Source organism: Doryrhamphus excisus, linkage group LG9 (assembly GCF_037039965.1).
Source record: "Doryrhamphus excisus strain RoL-2023G ecotype Guam linkage group LG9, RoL_Dexc_Guam_v1.1, whole genome shotgun sequence".
In the NCBI taxonomy this organism is placed as follows: Eukaryota; Metazoa; Chordata; class Actinopteri; order Syngnathiformes; family Syngnathidae; genus Doryrhamphus; species Doryrhamphus excisus.
The window spans coordinates 13,939,841-13,961,405 of record NC_136365.1 but is presented as its reverse complement, the minus strand read 5'-3'; the positions used below and the strand labels follow the sequence as shown (position 1 = coordinate 13,961,405).

General features: G+C 41.4%; 2 protein-coding genes across 2 annotated transcripts; both read left to right on the top strand.

Annotated features, from left to right (window-relative positions):
- Positions 1–1,623: 1,623 nt before the first annotated feature.
- ccr7 (chemokine (C-C motif) receptor 7) lies at positions 1,624–6,577 on the top strand. The gene is made up of 3 exons (XM_058078465.2): positions 1,624–1,634; positions 2,666–2,715; positions 4,498–6,577. Exon 3 carries the CDS (start codon positions 4,519–4,521, stop codon positions 5,542–5,544), a length of 1,026 nt encoding a protein of 341 aa, XP_057934448.2. The 5' UTR covers positions 1,624–1,634; positions 2,666–2,715; positions 4,498–4,518; the 3' UTR covers positions 5,545–6,577.
- Positions 6,578–8,676: 2,099 nt separating this feature from the next.
- On the top strand, positions 8,677–20,829 carry LOC131139542 (tensin-4-like). Its single transcript, XM_058089243.2, has 13 exons — positions 8,677–8,725; positions 10,621–10,894; positions 11,769–12,045; positions 12,444–12,727; positions 12,807–12,902; positions 13,412–13,519; positions 14,433–14,528; positions 16,909–16,986; positions 17,068–17,130; positions 17,987–18,158; positions 18,247–18,315; positions 18,647–18,676; positions 19,151–20,829. The coding sequence occupies exons 1-13, from the start codon at positions 8,687–8,689 to the stop codon at positions 19,290–19,292; spliced, it is 1,728 nt and encodes a 575-aa protein (XP_057945226.2). The 5' UTR covers positions 8,677–8,686; the 3' UTR covers positions 19,293–20,829.
- Positions 20,830–21,565: the final 736 nt, after the last annotated feature.

Genomic DNA, 21,565 nt, shown 5'->3' with positions numbered 1-21,565 from the left:
AATATATGTTGCTCTTGTTCAGCCTTTGTCATGAGGAAGTGAGTTGAAATCATAGTGGATTGTTCACATTTCCTGTTTTCACAACGGAAACGTGTGTGGAGTGTGTATGACAATTCTGACCAGTGCATGTACCTATGTACCTATGTACCTGTCTAACTCATGGTCCCCTCAAGAACTGAAGAAAGGGAACTTACCGGTAACATGTAGAGTTGTGGAAAGGCAGCAGTGCAGTGCACCTGCTTTGTACCTTGTGGTTAACACTGTGGAAAGTGAAAGACAAAAGCAACCACAATCACAGGTTGTTGGCTCGTAGGAACTGTTGGTATGCTTTGCTTTCTGTGCTATATGCATGCAAGCATATGCATATACAGTACGTATATATATCAGTTGAAACCTTAGTGAGGTTTTAAGGAGAGCTACAATATGCAAGAGGGGGGGGGGTGAGAGACAAAAAACATTTTGAACTTTATTAAACTGAAATAAACTTTTTTCACCTGATCAAAAGTTTAAGACCACAGGCTGGAAAGGTTGCTCAAAATTCTTACTTTTTGTCAGGCACTCACATGGTCATGCCCCCATGATGGCTAAAGCTAACTAGTCGATCGTCCAGCTGCATGGGCCAGGACTCTGGCAGCAGGCCGTTGCTGCTGAGGTTGGACGCAGTAAGACATTAAGTCATTAAGACAGTAAGTCATTCTACATGTTGTGAAAGATCCTCAGCATTACCGAACAAAAAAATCAAGTGGTAGACACCTAAAAATGACACAGCATCCCATTGGCTGTCCGACAATACACAGGGTGGTCCTGGACCTAAATGAAGGTCCTTACTGGGGCCGACTGCAGCGTAATCAGATGGTGGATTGACATCCTCTCCTTCAACGCCACCAAACTGCCCGTTTCGACTTTTCTCGGGAGCATCAAACGTGGGACATTGAAAGGTGGAAAAAAGGTCCAGATGGCTTCCAACGTTTACTGGCATAGCGGAGGGGGGGTCCGTCATGACTCCGGGTGCCTTGTCATTCAGTGGAACACTGGAGCTTCAGACGGTGCGGGGTCGTCAAGCGGTGGACGGTTACATGGCCAAGGGTCCTGGTCTGTGTGGTAACAGCTGGGTTCTTCACCTGTTCCCAATGCTGGCTTGACTGAGGTCTTCTTCAGGGAGAATAACATCACTCTTTTGGACCACCCCGCATCTTCCCCTGAATGGCATCCCATAGAGAACATTTGGGGATGGATGGCATCAGTTCCAGACAGTGGAGGCCTTTGATGAAGCCAATGTTCCCAATAGGCCCCTGGAAACATTCCACCAACATGCCCAAACCAATGTCTGAGGGGATCAACAAGAACAGTGGAGCTACTCATTACTCACATTATATTTGTTGAAATTATTTTTAAAAAAATAAGCATACAGCCGCGTCAACCTGAAAATATATTATCACTTGATGATAATGAACGTACTCTTATAGCCTTTATATTTTCTGTTTCAGTGATATCATCTTGTTCAATAACATGATACTTTAGGGTTAATGAAAACGCTTTTTTTTTTACCAAGGGAAACCACCAGCAATGACATACAGCACTTCTGCCTTAGTGCATTTATCTGCAGCTCCCAGCCAACATGAGGCTTCCCCGCGGTGAGTAACCTAACTAGTAAGCTGCTAGAATAACACATTTTTTCTTGTTGTGCATGTGTAGGAAACAAGGGTAGCTGCAGAACATGTGTCGTAAAATATCATATCAGTTTTAGTTGAAAGGTTAGCACGAGCTTCAAAGTCACACACAGACATGGATTTCTGCATTACCAGATTAGTTAAAACAGTGGTGTACAAAGTGTGGTTTGGGGGCCATTTGTACTGCTGTAATTATACACAATTAAAGTAAATATTTTCATAGAAAAATGTAATATCATGAGAATAAAGTTGAGGAAAAATAACACAATTTTTATAGTATAAAGTTTAAATGTCAAAGAAAAATTTTGTCATTAAGTTTTGTTAAATTTATTTGTAATATTATGAGGAACAAACAAAGAACAAAGAATGTAGCAATTTGGGGCAAAATTAGGCTGCGGAAGAAGTCATAATGATATGAGAAGTCAAAATATTATGCAAATAAGGTCATAATTAGGAGAATTTTTTTTAAGTAGCAAGTTGAAATAGTTGAAAAAAAAATAAAAACAACAGTGAAACTGGAAAAATCTGCCAGAATTTGACACTAGTAAAGTCACAATATTAAGAATTAACTTGTAATATTATGAGGAAAAATGTCATTTTAGTAATATAGAGTTGACATCCATCCATCCATCCATCCATTTTTTATATTCTCATTGGGGTCGCTGGGGTGCTGGAGCCTATACCGGCTGTCTTGGGGCGAGAGGCGGGGTACACCCTGAACTGGTGGCCAGCCAATCACAGGGCACATATAGACAAACAACCATTCCCACCCACATTCATACCTATGGACAATTTGGAGTCGCCAATTAACCTAGCATGTTTTTGGAAGGGGGGGGGGTATTATCAGTGGCATACTATGCTACTCATAAAGAACATCGGAGTATATTCTTATTATGGTCATTCATCACTAAGAATGACTATCATGATTTGTTTATAAACAGTACATGATCCGTTGATATGGTTTACTGTATGTTGATTTAATGATCTATTTTCAGATGTTCAAGGTTTTCTGCCAGTTTTCCTCTTATGGTCCATTATTTACAAGGTAAGTAAGGTTCCAAAGATCACCATTATTTTTAACATGTTTATTCATGTATCTCACATTTGCACTCGGGGTGGGCAATACTATATATTTGAGTAAATAGACAACCAGTATTAATGATAACCGATACTGATGCTTTTTCCTTTGTGATTTTGCCAGAATAATATAAGAAAAATTTTGAAAATTAAGAAAAAAATTGCCAGAAAATATGCGAATCAACAAACTTAATTGGGAACAAGAAACACAACCCAGGTAGTTGTGCAAATAAACACAACTGGAGAATATCTATTTTATCATGCTAGTCCATCCATCCATCCATCTTCTATGCCGCTTATGCTGGAGCTTATCCCAGCTGACTTTGGGCTGCCAGCCAATGGCAGTTTTCATGCTAGTGCCAATGTGATATTGATAATGTGAGCTGTCAATACAGTGCCACAATCACATCACAATCCTCCTAGTTTGTTCAATAAATGACTGCGAGCACTTCATGTTTGGCACGGTACCGGTGCCATCCTACTATTGATATTGATGCTATCTTCATTTGCACCCCTCCGCCCACCCCCTCGGCAGTTCCATTGCGACTCAAACAAAGAATACAAAGTATAAATTCCTCTGTCCGTCTGCTTCATTGAGTAGGGTTTAGCCCTACACCAAATGTCATGTAAATAAATACATTTACAAGTTGTAGTATACAGTAGATCCCCGGACATTCACATGTCAACATTCACGGCCCCACAAATTCTGGATTTTTGACGTAACTGTTCTCAATTAAAGACACAATGTGGCAGTGAGACAACAATCTAATCTAAAGTCATTTGGTGCAGCGCAGCCAATGTGGTCATTTGGTAGACTGGAGTGCGCCGGGATGGGCATGGTGGCGCACCAGGGGAGGTGTCCACATTTTCAGCTTGGCGCAGTGACAATTTTGTGACGAGCTCGCCAGATCCGACCTGGTCTACTCTTGGCGCAGGCAAAGCACACCTGCGTTATGGTAAATTGGCTGACGTGCTCACAGTGCAGACACGTCACCAAAACCAAAAAGCAAAACATTTCAGTGTTCAAAATCAATGACAGCAGCCACTGTTTAATGTAGTAGTTGTGTAGTTTAATGTGTGAACCAGCATGTGCACTTTTGTATTCATTGTCTTATCACATCAGATCAAAAGACGTGACGTGACGTCTTTGATCTAATGGGAAGATCAAAGACATAATGGGAAGTCAACCTGACGGCAGCAGAAAGTATGATGCCTACCGGGCCCGCTCTACACTGGGATGTGGGTGGGGATTCCACCCCCCCCATCGAATCCAACCCGATCACCTGACTTTGTGGCCAACAATTTATCCCTTTTTTCATTCATTCATTCATTTTCTATGCTCACGAGGGTCGCGGGGGTGCTGGAGCCTATCCCAGCTGTCTTGGGGTGAGAGGCGGGGTACACCCTGGACTGGTGGCCAGCCAATCACAGGGCACATATAGACAAACAACCATTCCCACTCACATTCACGCCGGGGGGGGGACCGGCGTACCCGGAGAAAACCCATGCATGCACGGGGGAGAAACATGCAATCTCCACACAGCGGAGAATCCATCCCAATCTCCTGCCTGTGTGGCGAAAATGCTAACCTATGATTTATCCCTTTTATTGATTATTATTTACACTTTGGGGAGAACATTGGCTGGTGAATGCAACCCTCGGGAAAAGCGGGGATCTCTTGTGTGTGTCATGAAGTGTTTATGTAAGTTCCATACATTATGTACTAATTTTGGTGTGACTTTGATTGCAGCCTTGTGTATGCCAAAATGGGATGGAGAACGTGACAGACTACGTGGATTCCACCTTCGATTACAGCGGCATTCCAGAGTTTTGTGACAAAGTCAACAACCACCAGTTCCGCCTGTGGTTCATGTCTCCCTTTTTCTCCATCACCAGCTTCACTGGACTGGTGGGGAACCTCCTGGTCATCTTCACCTTCATCTACTTTAACCGCCTAAAGACCATGACAGACGTGTACCTGCTCAACTTGGCCTTTGCAGATCTGTTTTTTGCGCTATCGCTCCCTCTTTGGGCAGTCGGCTCCATGGCCGAGTGGACGCTGGGCCTCGCTGCGTGCAAGATCATGCACACCGTTTACAAGGTCACGACTTACAGCAGCATGTTCCTCCTGTGTTTTATCAGCGTGGACCGCTACTTTGCTGTCGCCAAGGCGGTTTCCGCTCACCGCCTCCGCTCCCAAGCTGTGTTGTTCAGCAAGGCGTCATCCATCGCTGTCTGGGTCCTGTCTCTGATCGTCTCCACGCCAGAAATGAAATACACCAAAGTCATCAACAACAGCTGTAGCCCCTTCTCCAGTTATTCAGATCCGCTTCGCTTGGACCTCCAGACGAGCCAGCTTGTTCTGGCGTTTGTGCTGCCGCTATTGGTAATGAGCTTCTGTTACAGTAGAATAGTCCGCACCCTCTGCCAGACTCACAACTTTGAGCGCAACAAGGCAGTCAAAGTGATTCTGGTTGTTGTTGTTGTCTTCGTGGTCTGCCAGGCGCCTTACAACGCGGTCTTGTTTTGGACCACAGTTGTCGTTGCAAAGGGAGGAACCGAAGACTGCGCATATGAGAATAATCTCCTCTACGTTACCGACATCACTCAGTGCGTGGCCTTCCTCCGGTGCACCTTCAACCCGTTCGTCTATGCCTTTATCGGTGTTAAATTTCGCCATGACCTCCTGAAGCTAATGAAGAAATTGGGTTGCTTGAGCCAGGAGAGGTTCGTCAACTATACGTACAACAGGAAGAGTAGTTCCGCCTTAGACACCGACACCACCACCACCTTCTGACCCTGAACTAAACCTCCACCTGCAGACATCACCATTTAAGGCTGACATTACACTGACACTGTATATACTGTAGTTGTACAAAAATTAAGTTCCATCCATCTTCTACAGATTATGCGAGGTTGGGTCGGACCTAAGCAGGGAAGCCCAGACCCTCTCTCAGGCCACTCCCGGGTCTTCCTCAAGGCCTTCTACCGGTCGAATGTGCCCTGAACACACCCCCCACAGGGAGGCTTCCCACCTTATCTCTAATGGAGAGCTCAGTCACCCTCTGGAGGAAACTCACCCGGACTCTTGTCCTTTTGGTCACTATTCAAAGCTCAAGACCGTAGATGAAGGTGAGAGAGACCCTGAGGTACTTATACTACTCCCCAATCCGGAGATGGCACCCCACCCTTTCTGGGCGAGAACAGCAGGACCACATCATCTGCAAAAAGCAGAGACATAATTAAGTTTTTAATGGTGGGAAATGCGGGACCCTGAGGACCACCTGGACTGTGCATAACAGCAATATGATTACAGCATGTCAGCTGTTTTGGGTTGTTTTGCTTTCTCCTACCTTTCCTGGCTTTGCTCTGTCACGGTTTTCAAAAATATATTACCATCATTTCCATCTTATAAGACGCTACTTTTCATGCTTTGAACCTTGCGGCTTGTACAGTCATGTCTTCCAACATTTTGTATGCTTCAAAACACTTATTTTGCACTTCATGCATAGTAAAATAGAATGCACTTCATAAAAAACAGAATGAAATGCATTTGAGGCAGCGTTAAGTTAATCCAGAACAATCTTTAACTTTTGTTGAACAGTGTCAAAAAATCCACTGTCACCAACGAGACAAAAGTGACACAGAGTGACAACAAAAAAGAAAGAGAGAGACTGACAAAGTGTGTGATGAAGGAATTATGAGGCTGTTTAATTCTGACACTGAGGGAGGTGACAGTGATGAATGACTCTTCTACTAGGCTCCGGTTTATTGGCTTTACATGTACTGTTTGGTAGTGTTTGGGAAAAAACATTGACTTTAATTAAAAGTTGACAAATCTTCCTGTGTAACATCTTTCTGTATACTAAATATCCCTTTCACAATGTGGACTTTTGTTGCTGAATACAGACAAAACTTTTATTCAAAACCTCTGCATATTCAAGCTAACATTTATTTTTTGCTGAAATGCTGCATTTCCATTCATGAAAATCAGCTAAATTAAGTAAAATGCAAATATAGCAGCTGAGGGCGTTAAGAAGGAGAGAGGGAATGAGGTAGATTGACAGCTGTGCCCGACCCAAGGAGGTCTGCATCTGCAAGTGCATAAAAAAAGCAGTAAGGGTCCAAATAGCAACCAAACCCGGACACAACCCCGAACAGAAATAAAAGGTAAGAGGCACAACTCACAGCGCAGCAGGACAATCCTGCTGCTATAAATGGGGGATAACCTCATCTTTGACAGTTCTCAACATGTTTAATATATATACAAATACTAACTCACCCATAATACATTCAACTTATATAACAAATATTTCAATCTGTATTGTACACTTTATTCAATATTATCAACTATTCATGCAGTGTCATTTTTATGCTAGAATGCTTTTTCACTCATGCATTGACTGATATCCAGTATGTTGCAATCCAGGAAGGCTTGTGACTCATCAACACACTTGTGGGAGCAATCTTGCTGAAGGGTACTTTGATAGGGAACTTGAGACCAAACCTACCATGATGTGGTAGGGTGTCCAAAGCACGGCCCGAGGGTGCAACTAACTTTACAGGCAAGTCTGAAATGGACATGGATTGATGAGAAGTTCATAGATTTATTGGTTATTATTCAGGTAAACGTGTACTGTGATCTGTCAGACGTATTCCTTTTCAGTACCAACTCTTACTTTTTCTACAATGTGCCATTTACAGGTAAAAATGACGATTGGCGGGCATTACAAGGGCAGTGACATCCAAACGTTCTAAACCAGGGGTGGGCAAATTTTTTACTAATGGGCCGCATTTATTTAATTATTATTGATTATTATTGATTATTATTATTATTATTGTTATTATTATGTGCTTGTGTCCCCTTTTTCAGGAGCATTTTGGAAACAGTAGACCACATCAAATAACAAATTTGATAAAACTTTAAAGTGTGTTATAAATTAAATTTATTATTATTATTATTATTATTATTATTATTATTATTGTGTGCTTGTGTCCCTTTTTTCAGGAGCATTTTGTAAACAACAGACCACATTAAATAACACCATTGATAAAACATTAAAGTGCGTTATAAATTAAATTTATTATATTATTATTATTATTTCAGGAGCATTTTGTAAACAACAGACCACATCAAATAACGAAATTGATAAAACAGCTACTTAAACCATCAAAAGGTTGGCTCAAGCCATGATGCTACGTTGTATGTTGAGTTTAAATGAAATACTTTGGAAAGAACAGACGGGCCATATTCAAACACTTGACGGGCCAGATGTGGCCCCCAGGTCGTGGTTTGCCCACCCCTGCTCTAAACACAGTAAGGATCTGGAGCAGAAAACATCAAAAGACATATCGGGATCGGCTAATATTGGTATGAGTTGGACAAATCGGTTTTCGGCATCCCTAATACATATACCATAAACAGCTTCCAACTGCAAATGAGTCCCCCCTTCATTCATTCATTCATTTTCTACCGCTTATCCTCACGAGGGTCGCAGAGGTGCTGGAGCCTATCCCAGCTGTCTTGGGGCGAGAGGTGGGGTACACCCTGGACTGTTGGCCAGCCAATCACAGGGCACATATAGACAAACCACCATTCCCACTCACATTCATACCTATGGACAATTTGGAGTGGCCAATTAACAAAAGCAAAAGTTAGCAAAAGTCGTGAAGCAGCAAAAGCAGTGAAGCATAAACACTAAAATAATCTCAAGTGGTACTATTAGTAGTATGTTCTGAGTTTTCCTCTTTTGCTATTTGATGCACGTGGAGACATAACATTTCCACAGCTCATCTGACATCATAACTTTATAGCTGCGGGGCTTTCTTACCTGGAACTGAGTGTGGATAGGCTGTCAGGAAAGGGGTTGGGATTCGACAATAAAAGCATGAACACACGTCGAGTCCAAGTTAGAAAGCCTCGGTCACACCAGCTTTGCATGTGTCCCACCTGGAGTCATCACACACAGGAAACTAAGGTAAGACCATGTTAAGATGTTAAGATGTCAGTGGTTCTTCATTGGCATTGTACAAACAAATGTTAACATCAAATGTTGATGTTTCATCTTTCTTCAATCTATTGCTGGCTTTGCCATCTTTAAAAAAGGGGTTTTCTATATCAGTCCTCACAAAATGTGATGAAAATATTTGTCATTTATTGCGGTAATCACCAAATGTATTGTTGGAGAACATGTCGTGTAGTCATGGCAACAGCCATATATCACTAATGACTCATTCAGAACCACTCCTTATCTTGAAAGGCCAAGCGAGACGTTGGATAAACTCAGGCGATGACTCCAAATATTACACACGTTTCCTCTTTGTATTCGCGTAGTCGATTATTTACTCAGACTTGCATGCATGGATGACGTAGAACAGTCAAACCTCTGAGTTGGAAACACAAGGTGGAAAAAAATGGATCTAGAAATAATCCTCTTCAAAGTGAAACCTCAATATTTATAAGAGTACAAGCAATGTTTCAAACAACATTCTTACTGTAAATGCCATCAAATATCTTTTTTTGAATAAGGACCACAAAGCAGGAAAAGCCAAGTGGACAACCTTAAAGAAGTTAACCACCGTGTAAAATGTGAATTATTTATTAAACTATTGTTTATAGTAATACCAAGGAGACAATTCAACTTTCAGAGATGCACAAATTCTCATTTTTTTCTTTAAAAATATTTTTTTCCTTTGTTTCCTGCAAACATTTTCCCCCGTTTTAGTAATCCCTCATTTATCGCAGTTAATTGGTTCCACAGCTGACTCTGCGGCACGGCTTTTAACAGGAACCAAAAAGGGGGAGCACATCACCCCAATTCTGGGCTCCCTGCATTGGTTGCCTGTTTGCTTTAGATTGATTTTAAGATTTCATTGTTTGTTTTTAAGGCGTTGAATGGGCTGGCCCCCAAATACATCTCGGACCTCATCCAAATTTACTCTCCAGCGGGGTCACTGAGGTCCGAGGGCCAGCTCCAACTTGTGGTGCCCAAGACGAGACTTAAGACCAGGGCAGACCGAGCCTTTTCTGTGGTTGACCCCAAGCTATGGAACTCTCTCCCCTCCCATGTAAAAAAGGCCCCCAACATCGAAAGCTTTAAGTCTCGTCTTAAAACCCACTTTTATTCTCTGGCTTTTAACTCGGAGTGAGTCGTATGGTCCTGTGTCTTTTAGTTCTTTCTTTTTATTTTAATTGGTTTTATTGCTTTGCTTCTTGTTTTTAATATTTTAATATGTATCTATTTTACTATTTTATTTCTTATTTGATCTTTTAGTTTTGGATTAAATTCAATTTGTACCTTTATATATTGTATTTTATTTTTACTTTTTATTTTACTAGTCTGTGCAGCACTTTGGAAACTCTGTTTATAAAATGTGCTCTATAAATAAAGTGGATTGGATGTTTTAGGTTATTGCCAACTGCCAATGTGTAGGAATATGACTGTGAATGGTTGTTATAGGTACATGGCGGTTGAGTGGTTAGCGCACAGGCCACACAGCTAGGAGACCCGAATTTGGACCCGAAATTGGACCCTTGGAGTTTGCATGTTCTCCGGGTACTCCGGTTTCCTCCCCCATTCCAAAAACATGCTAGGTTAATTGGCCACTCCAAATTGTCCACAGGTATGAATGTGAGTGTGAATGGTTGTTTGTCTAAATGTGCCCTGTGATTGGCTGGCCACCAGTCCAGGGTGGACCCCGCTTCTCGCCCCAAGACAGCTGGGATAGGCTCCAGCACCCCTGCGACCCTCGTGAGGATAAGCGGTAGAATATGAATGAATAAATGGTGATTACTAAATAATATATTTTTTTGTCCGATCGAGCGTAACTGATCTTTTCTCCATTGTGTCCATGTCTTTTGTCGTTCCACAAGATTGTGAGCGCTCCCTCAAACATGAAGCCTATTGCTGAGGGCATGTCACATGTCATACCCAATCACGTTCTGAGAGTGGGTCAGACTATATGTCTGACCCCGGAACAGGAGACCCTCACTCAGTGTTCCAGTCCAAGCAAGCCCAGCAGTCACCGCAGCGGCCTGGACCTTGACATTTCCCTGGATAATCTCAACCAGCTCATGATAGAACTGGATCCAACATTCGAACCCATCCAGGTCAACAAAAGCCATCCATGCATCAGCCCTGCTACAGGTACAGTATGACGGCATGCAAAAAGATCATGAATGAAGCAACGGAGATTTGAGTTCATACGTATTACATCTTTAAAGCCAACAAAGGGACGGATCCATCCTATTTGGTCTTTTAAACCTATTTTTCAATAGCAGAGAGCTTTGGAAATGCAGCCACACTTTATTCTAAGAGTAATTGCACCACTTTAGCGACTCTGGGACTTCTGCCCAGACTATGAACCACACCTGAAACATCTCAGGCTACCGATACAAAGAAAAGGCAGATAATAATGGTGCAATGTTGCTTTGACTTTCCCTTAAATGGATCATATTATGGATCATATTATGGATCATATTATGGATCATATGGACGTGCAAGTCTGTGGATCTCATTTTGTGAACCAAAAAAACTAGAAAGAACGGATGGTGTTAAAGCAGTGAACGTTTGTGTGCTAAACACAGGATTTCCTGTGAATGTACAAGAAACAGCAGCTATCACATGCAGGAACATCACCCATGTTATGTAACTGCAGAGGTTTTGGTGTGGCTCCTTCTCTGACCACAATGTTTTATTTCACTGAGTGCATCAACTGAACCCATAGTTTCCATCGACACAGCGAGGCAGACGTAACCTGAAGTGAACAAAACAAGTTGGAACCCCTCGCAAGGAGGTTGTGACACAACATTTAATACAGCCATCCAGTTCGGAAGGATTACCCTGAGCTGTGCAGGCAGGTACCTGCATGAGAAACTTTAGCAGACGTTTGTGTGTTTACATGGGCCAAGCCCTTTTTGAGAAAACTCAAGCATGAAGCACGAGCATGGCAGCACACCGAGGGGTCTGTCACGTTTTATCTTGACTGCACTAACCATGAATGTTTTCCCGTCCTTCCCAGATGGATGCTGCCCCTCGCCCACGGTGTCCCCCAGTATCCCCATTCCCAGACCAGCTAGTCTCAGCTTCAGTCCCCCGGGTACAGTCGTCTTTTCTGGATCCCCTTCCTCTTCCAGGCCCCGGCTGCCGTGTGGGAGTGCACCCCGACAGAATGCCCCAATGAGGCCCGATGTATCAGGCTCTCAAGGATCCTTCCGCTTATCCTACCCCAATCGAAACAGTGCTGCCTCACTGCTCTCCACATCAACATGCTCGGACACCAGCTACATCCTTGGCAGGTACAACATATGCTAGCACATTTGCTACACTTGCCCAATCTATTGCTTACAAACGTAACAATGCTCAACTGAGACCGTGAATGGGCCCTCCACCCCCACACAGCTTTTATTGACACTTTCTGTTGCCACTGGAGAGGCAAATTGATGGGGCTAATTCAGGAAGTGACCAATACATACTTTCGGCAGACATGCTGACGTTTTCGAGCTGAGCTATATTTTTACATTTTGGTCATTTTGGAATCGTCAGAATGACCATTAGAGTTTGACACTGTGCCCCACACATCCTGTGATGTGGGCTAAAATGTTAGCAGTTTGTCAACATCCATCTGTCTAGTATCTCTGTCTTTCAAGGATACCGTCTGGTTCAAACACAACGTATCCTTATTTCCTTTGCATAGCACATTGTCTTTGGCCAGTGAAGACACCGGCTGTCTAGAGTCTACCCACTCTTCTCCATCCGGAGCCTACGGTGACGGATGCAGGATGAGGCCCTATGACACCCATCACAGCTCATATCACCAACCCACCAACTGCTCACTCAGCAGTCCTGACCAATCACTGTCTGGATCTTTTACTGACATTCCTATGTTGCTGATCAATGGCGTACCGCACCAAGACTTACAGGTCAACACGTCTCCTGTATCAGGAAGTGGCTCAGAGGAGAAGCCACTCACTCCCCACGGTGAGGGCTTGTTGGTGTGTCTATAGAGTACTTTGTTTGAACACTTGGCTCTGTGTAATAAATACCATTCCCCTTTTAGGCTCGCAAGCCTCTTTGAATGGCAATCAGACGTCAATGAAATTTGTTATGGCCTCATCCAAATTTTGGTTCTGTCCACATATCAGCAGAGCAGAAGGTGAGAATCTTTACTTAATAAGGCGTCGTCAAGCTAAAACCGATACAGTGGAACCTTGGTTAGCATACAACAAGCATAGTTTTTCAGATAACGTTGATAAATTACAGCAAAGTATTTCCTCGGTTTGAGTGCATTTTCAGGTTACAATATGTACAATATGGTACAATATGGCTTGCGGTCTTGTCGTGTTCTTAATGTATTTTTATCAGAAAATATCCTTGTTAGTAGCTTGCAAATACATAGAAACAGGAACCAGCTGTCTATGATATAATCAGCAGTTGACTCTAGCGTTCTTTACTGACTATGTTGTATGTATGTTAACATGGTTGGCTTTCTGGAACCCATTCTTTGAATTTACATGATTCCTTACTGGAAAAATTGATTTGGATTGATTTGGTTTTCGGTGAGACTTAGACCTTCTGGTAATGAATGATGCTGATAAAATTATTATGCAATAACAACTCCAGATTCCTAACTATGATGATATTGTGATGTTTGGTCCACCTCAGCTGAGGCCCTGGTAATGGACGAAGAACCAGGAACATTTGTGGTGAGAGACAGCACCACCTACAGGGGAAGTTTTGGTCTGGCCATGAAGGTGGATCTAACGGCAACAGGTAGGTTTCATTTGCGCTCTGTGGCTATTTTAGACGATGGAAACATTTGACGAGATGCAGACACAATGCCTTGCCAAAAGGAATCATGTTGTCAAGCGTCTTCGCCAGGCATGCCCAATGGCCTCGGGACTCACTTACCCAACCCAACGGATGAGATTGGACACGTCCATGCACACCGAGCCTGTGGCGAGGCAGGAGCTTTATTTTTATAGTATCAAAAAAAGAAACACATTTAATAACAATTGTAAGTATCAAATGTGGAGTCATCAAACGTCTTCAAACGTGTCCCAACCCAAGGTGGCAGAAAGTCACTGTTTTGCAAATCTCAACACAAGGCTGTTGACTGTTGACCACTGCAATGTTCCTTTCTCAGGCCTCAGGAAGTTAAGTCATTGCATTTGAGAGAAATATATCTGCGTTGTAAAGATATAAAAAAGAGATAAAAAGAGACAGCTCATTACTGCACATAATGGGATACAACTACACTGCCTACAAAGGCCGCTATTAAAACACCCCCAAAAGGTTTTATATATGTATGTATATACGTATATGTATATGTATGTATGTATACAGGTATGTTACAGTATGTACAGTAGCCTTAGCTTTTAGTAGTGTCTGAGGCATTGTGAGCGTACTAAAAATATCAATGTAGTTTGGTTAGTATGCCTGTCACATTATATGCAAATGGAGTGTTGTCTGCCATTTTTGGAGTCTTCACAGGTGGAATTAGTGTTTTCCCATTACGTGCAGTAATGATCTGTGAAAAACATACATGTTCATGTCTCGCATAAGGATTGTGGATGATATAAATGTGGTTTCAGCAGAAAAACTCATTTATTGCCTGATGAGGATCAGCGGTAGAAAATGAATGATTGAATGAATGAATTTATTGTTGGTGTTATTTTATTCTCAGGAGGAGCGAGAAGTTCCCAGGTTGTCAAGCACTTTCTTATTGAATCATCAGCAAAAGGTGTTCGCCTCAAAGGATCCTCTGAGGAGCCATACTTCGGTAATGTCAACAACACTTTCCTTGGAATTATTTCAAGTTTGCTTTGCAATGGCAAATTCTTTCTGGCACACCCCAGCGTAATAGACCGTGACTGCCTCTTAGACATGACTCAAAGGTAGGAGTCTAATCAACCATGACCACACACCCACTGCAATTAGCGATTATGTAGGTGCAAATGTCTCAGCCTGAATGCTTGGTGGAGTGGAACTCCTTTGGCCGGATTCCATGCAAAATATATCTGCAAAAAAACAATACCATGAATTGTTCATGTCCTTTCTTGTTAAAGTACAAGTTTGCCTTGGCCACTGTTGCTGGGCAGAGTTCTTCTTGATACGATCATCAACCAGAGGGGTACGGTGTCCACGCTGCAGCCTGGGAGCATTTTGTAAAAGTACAATTTGAAAAAATTGATCAAAATATAAGAAAAGGCATAATGTGAGGAGAAATGTTGACAATTAGTTTTTATGGTTTTTTTTCCCCCACACTGACAGCCACTAGAGGACACTCTAGGTTTGCGTATCAGAATCTACTACTCCTACCATTCCTGTACCACTGCAAACATCAACTTTTAAAGACAACTGAGAAAGGCGGAGCACAAATGCCTCCAACAAGAAAATCATATTCTGCGGATTATGTTTAGGCTATAGTTACCCCGAGAACTTAACATGCCACCTATTGGTGTTAGGCTAACACCTCCATTTATTGTCACTACTAAAGAGCATTACTTGATGATATTATCCATCCATAAGTGGGGATATGGAATGGTCACACGAGCACCTGGAATGAAATGCAATACGAAATATGAATAATTAGGCCAACATTAGCATATTAAATGTCACAGGAGTCCTTGCGTGAGTACTGATGTACTGAACACTGCCATCTAGTGGTCATGACAAGATTTTTTAAAGTACGTTTTTGCTTCAATTGATTTTTTGTTTTGAATGGGTAAGTGTTCAACGTCAAAGTTGTGCTCTGTTGAGGGTGGACAAATGAAAAGGCTAGTAGGGTATTCTCCATTATTCTGTCAGCGGTCCTCCCTCGCTCTATTGGCGGTGACAGTGGCTACGTTTACATGTAGTCAAATAACCCTATCATAACCAGAATATTAGCAATAAACCAGTTGAGCATTGCCATGTAAACTCCAATAACCCTTTTGAAAAACCAGAATATTACCCCTGGGTCACACCTTTTCTAACCAGATTATTGGCTCATGTGAACGAATTTGAAAACATGGCGGCAAGCAAAAGTGCACATTTTTGGAGCGAGGATGAAAGTAACCATCTCATTCATGTGGTTAAAGACAGAAAAATGTTTATGTCCTTACAGATGGTATAGACGCCTTGCAGGTGTTGTTTTTGTAAACAGGAAGAAGCGTCATAATGTTCTCTGTGCGTCGCTGTTTTGATCGGGATATCCTGATTGTTTACAACTACCATGTATACATGGATAACCCTGTTTGCTCAGGCATGGAAACGGATTATTCCCAAAGTTTCAGAAACCGCAATACTGACCTTAATTGTGTGACCTTAATATCGCCTGCACTGGGAACTACTAGCCCATCTTGTATACACTGGCTGGGATGGCTTCACTGTTGAGTGGAAGCAGGATGATATGACGTTCATGGGAACACGTACTTAGCACAAAGCCAAAAAGCAGACTTGGCAAAGTAATTGATAACCACCGTCGCGGGACCAATTTAGGTAAGTCTGATTGCGGATGTTAGGTTTAGTCGAGTTGTGTCTTGAGCACAAATACCCCCTAAATGTCTATTCTTGGACTCGGATTTTAGAAAGTAAATTCCGCCCCAAAATGTGACTTACTTGTTTTACTTTTATTGGCAATTCGCTATTGTCTTTTTATGATCATTTTATTTTTGTTTTGTTTTGCTTCCTTGCTTTCTTCTATCTCTGCAAAAAATAATCTTCAAAAGCAGGATGTAAAACAGCCAGTGAAGCTAAAATACTCCAAAATACATAAAGCGGAAACACAAAAGACTCACCAGGAAAAGGGCAGAGTGTCTCTGAAACTAAACACACCCAGGTTCACGCTTCAAACAACTCGGCCAAGATTGAGAGCGAGTCTAAGAGCTGCTTACCCCCCCACACACCTGAGATGAAACTTCTTGGCGTGTCACCACTCTCCAAAAGGGATAAAAACACCCACACAGCCACACCCACTACACCCACTACAGGACATAACGATGAGCTATGTAACTATTGCTGGACAATCTGTATTCTTTTCTCCATTAATTAGAAAATGGTGGAACAGACAGAATATAAACACATGACTTATTGTAAGTGTCGACATGAAAAAGATATTTTCAGACTTCAATCATTATGATATGATTCTAAATTCCCATATATTCTTCATGTATTTACAGGAAGCCTTTCCGCCCTTGTGTACCAGCACACTATTTCACCTTTCGCTTTACCCTGCAAATTACTCCTCCACTCCCAAGGTAATTACAGAGAGTGGAAGTGCATGTGAGAGAGAGAGAGAGAGAGAGATGAGATGAATTAATGACTGGGTACTCACACAGAGTTGGGTGGAGTAGAAGAAAAAAGCAAAGACATCTTGGCCTCAGACAACAAGCAAGGATCAGGTAAGCTCGGAAAGTCATGCATTAGAAGAATGGGCGGTACGGTTGAATAAGGAAACAGATGGACACCACCTGAACAGAACGTTAACATAGGAAACCGCATCTTGTCGATGGGTCGATGAAGGGCAGACTCGCATGCCTAGACAACCTTATTTGTATGTACAGGTTGCTAATGGTGATGCACCCTTAGAAACGGCTCTCTCCTCCCGCCTCCAGACCTTCCTACTAGCCTGACCTTCATGTTCTCATCTGATTTTAGAACAACATTTGCAATAAAAGCGACTGTTGTAATGATTAGATTAGCTTAAGGCAGGGGTCAGCAACCCACGGCTCCAGAGCCGCATGTGGCTCTTTAACCTCTTTGTTGTGGCTCCCTTCACAATGCTGAAGTATTTTTTTTAACACCCAAATGAGGAAAATACGCATCTTTGAAAAAAATCTGACCAAAATTCCCTCCAAATCTGGCAGTTAATTAAAATTTTGGGAGACTCGCAATTTGCTCTGAATGTGAGCACGTCACTGCTTTTTTTAAATTATGTTTTGTGGCTCCAGTCTATTTTTCTTTAGTGAGCCAGGGGATAAAATGGCTCTTTTGATAGTAAAGGTTGCCGACCCCTGGCTTAAGGTAATCAAATGTACAGCGGCTAACCGCTATTGAATGATGAAGAGACGGAATCGGAGTAGTGACACACAATTTTAGTGTATGCTATGGATGTGACCTGAATTATCAAGTATTTATAAATGATCACCCACTTCCCCGTGACCCGAGGTGGTGTAGCAAATGATGGATGGCGTTTTATGTGGAAACAAAATGGCCTGTTTTCACAGCAACAATGTAATGCAATGTAATGTAATGCAGCTTCCAACTTCATCTACCTGAATGCCGTCCCCACTGAGCGGCTGACAGGACCTTGTGCCGTCGACCGGGCGGTTTCCTGCACACTCCAACTGCTTTCCGGTTCCTTCGAACCCACCATCGTCAACCTGAAAGTGTCCCAGAAGGGTATCACACTGACAGACGTCAACAGGAAGTAAGAGCGGACACACCCTGTCATGTTTTGTGGGCAAACCAGGATGCAGATGAAAGACCCTGAAATCCACGTATGTATTTTCTTTCAGGCATTTTTTCCGCCGTCATTACCCTGCTCACCTGCTTAGCTATAGTGGAGATGATCCAGAAGATCGAAGGTGAGGAATGGGAAAAAATGGGAAAATGGGAATTCAGACATGCAGTGATGATTAGATTGTTGTTATTGATAGCATAAAACGCTGACTACAGTGGAAAGTGCTTAAATGTCGCCAACCCCTCTATGTGGACCAACTCATTAAGCACTGGTCCGCCAAGTCTTCTTATTACTACAAAGTCAATGAAGTAGCAGATCAAAAATGTATTGATTCATATATGAAATTTAAAAAAAACAGTAAATGTCATTGCATTGCTCATCTACCTGCACAGCTAATATGCAGTACAAAATACAGTAACATCCCTTTTGTCATTTTGCCTTTGTGACTGTTCCAGGTGGAGGAAAGGTTCAAGCTTTGGCGCAAAGTAAGGGAGCTGTTGAATGTTTTAAATGTATACACTGTACTACACTACTTTCACCGTTGATGGTGTACTAGTGGGTAGAATGATTTCATCCCCTGCTGATTTTGCCCATAACTTGCATTAACAAATAAAAAAACATGAAATACATGTTGTAACGGCACAGTAATCCCTTGTTAAGAGGGCTAATCCGGAGTGTGAAGGTACTCGACTATAGGGGTGTTATAGCGGGCTTAGTATGAAAAACCATATTTAGAAGGTTGTTTTCTTTGATAACTAACTCCAAGAACATTCTATTTATAAAGAAGGAATCCTACTGTATGTATTTCATTCAATCAGTTACAAATGAGTTGATTGTTATTGTGTGTTACAATCAAAACTGAGGTCATTATCAGCAGGGGATGGCTGTAGCGCTTAGATGCTGTTTAGACTGTATCTCTTATCTTCCAAGCATTTATGGTGACTGCTTTTGCCTGGCAGGATGTTTGGCTTTGTGGCGAAAGGCGTGGAAGCCGGCATGGAGAACGTGTGCCACGTCTTTGCGGAATATGACCCCCTGCAGCCGTGCAGCACAGCTGTCAAGGTTATTCAGGCTGTCATAGCAACGTCAGCGGCGCACTGAACCGCACTCAAACGCACTCAAACGCCACGCCACGCCACGCCACACTTCGGCAGGACTCTCGTTTTCTCACAGCAACATGAGTCATCATTTTACAGTGTTGACACTGGCTTGTGTGTAACAGAATAGCTCGGGTGTCGTCGCTGTGGCAACCCTGCTTTAAGACGACCATCACAGCAAAGCTCGTGTTGTTAGTGCTGGGACGTCAACATCAAACACGCTCACGTCATCAGGTGTCCTGTATAAATCCATTGGCTTCACACGTTGATGTGTACTGACACGTACACGACTGTAGGCGGCGCTCTGGGGCGATGAAAACGGACTGGAAATCATCATGTGTATTTACGTAGTTAGTCAGTGCCTGACACAGCAGCTACAATCTCAACATAATTCCAGTCCTAATGAAACAAGGCTGCTGCATTTCTCAGTCCACACGGGTGTCATATCCTTAGAGTTGCACATCACTTACAGACAGAGCCTATTTGAATGTATTCATATCAATTATATATATATCCATTTGTGTGACTGACTGAAATCAGTGAATTATTGCGGTCAGTACATATCACCAAGAAAACAACCACATTTTGCTGTCTTAAAGTGGTAAGCATTTATTTAGATAGCCGTGGAGTCGGTGTGGTGCTGCTAGTAACTTCTCATAGTCTTTACGTGTCCATGCACTGAACTGACTCACCACTAGAGGGCAGGCGATGCTGATGTTGTATTCATGGCATGCAGCAACGTCCCTGGCTGCTAGTCTGGTTGTTTGGAGGTTTTATTTGTGTGCTCCCCAGTTTGAGAAGATTTTGACTAATTTGCAGCATGACCTTTTTTGGCCTTTCTGTGTTTTTGGTTTTGGATCATTTCTGTGGTTGGATGTTGCTGCACGCTGTGTGTAAATATACACGCGACTCCATTTTAGACTTAAAATACAAGGGAGAATTAGGGCCACGTTGAAAAACAAATAGAGATTTCGGGAAAAAGTCTTAAATGTACAAGAATAAAGTCGTAAATTGATGAGGAAAATGCTGTTAATTACGAGAATAAAGTTGTACATTTACACAAACAAAAGTTGTACATTTACGAGAATAAAAACAGGTCACAGTAGATTTGTGTGTAAAGATACACAGGACTCGTTGCCAATGAGAATTGTTTTTTTGTTTATTAAGATTTAAAAATACAATGGAATATTAGGGCCACACTGAAAAAAAATCAGAGATTTGGAGACATAGTCATAAAGTAAATAAAGTCATAAATGTACAAGACTAAAGTCATAAATTTATGAGGAAAAAAGTTGTACATTTACGAGAATGAAGTTGTACATTTAAGGAGAATGAAGTCATAAATTTACGAGAAAAAAGTTGTACATTTATGAGAATAAAGTTGTAAATTTATGGAGAATAAAGTTGTAAATTTTTAAGAATAAAGTCATAAATTTACGACAAAAAAGTCATACATTTATGAGAATAAAGTAATACATATATAAAAATAAAGTCATAAATTCACAAGAAAAAAGTTGTACATTTACGAGAATAAAGTTGTAAATTTAAGGAGAATAAAATCATAAATTTACAAGAAAAAAAGTTGTACATTCATGAGAATAAAGTTGTAAAAGTCATAAATTTACAAGAGAAAAAAAGTTGTACTTTTATGAGAATTAAGTTGTACATTTCTAAGAATTATGTCATAAATTTACGACCAAAAAGTCATACATTTATGAGAATAAAGAAATACATATATAAAAATAAAGTCATAAATTCACGAGAAAAAAGTTGTACATTTGCGAGGAAAAAAGTCGTACATTTACAAGAATAAAGTTGTAAATTTAAGGAGAATAAAGTCATAAATTTACGAGAAAAAAATTTACATTTACGAGAATAAAGTTGTAAATTTAAGGAAAATAAAGTTGTACATTTATAAGAATAACGTCATAAATTTACAACAAAAAAGTCATACATTTATGAGAATAAATTAATACATATATAAAAATAAAGTCATAAATTCACGAGAAAAAAGTTGCACATTTACGAGGAAAAAAAGTTGTACATTTACAAGAATAAAGTTGTACATTTAAGGAGAATAAAGTCATAAATTGATGAGAAAAAAGTTGTACATTTACAAGGAAAAAATGTTTTACATTTACAAGAATAAAGTTGTAACATTAAGGAGAATAAAGTCATAAATTTATGAGAAAAAAGTGGTATATTTACGAGAAAAAAGGTTGTATATTTTGGAAAATAAAGTCGTACATTTCAGATTTTTTTTTTAAAACTAGCCAA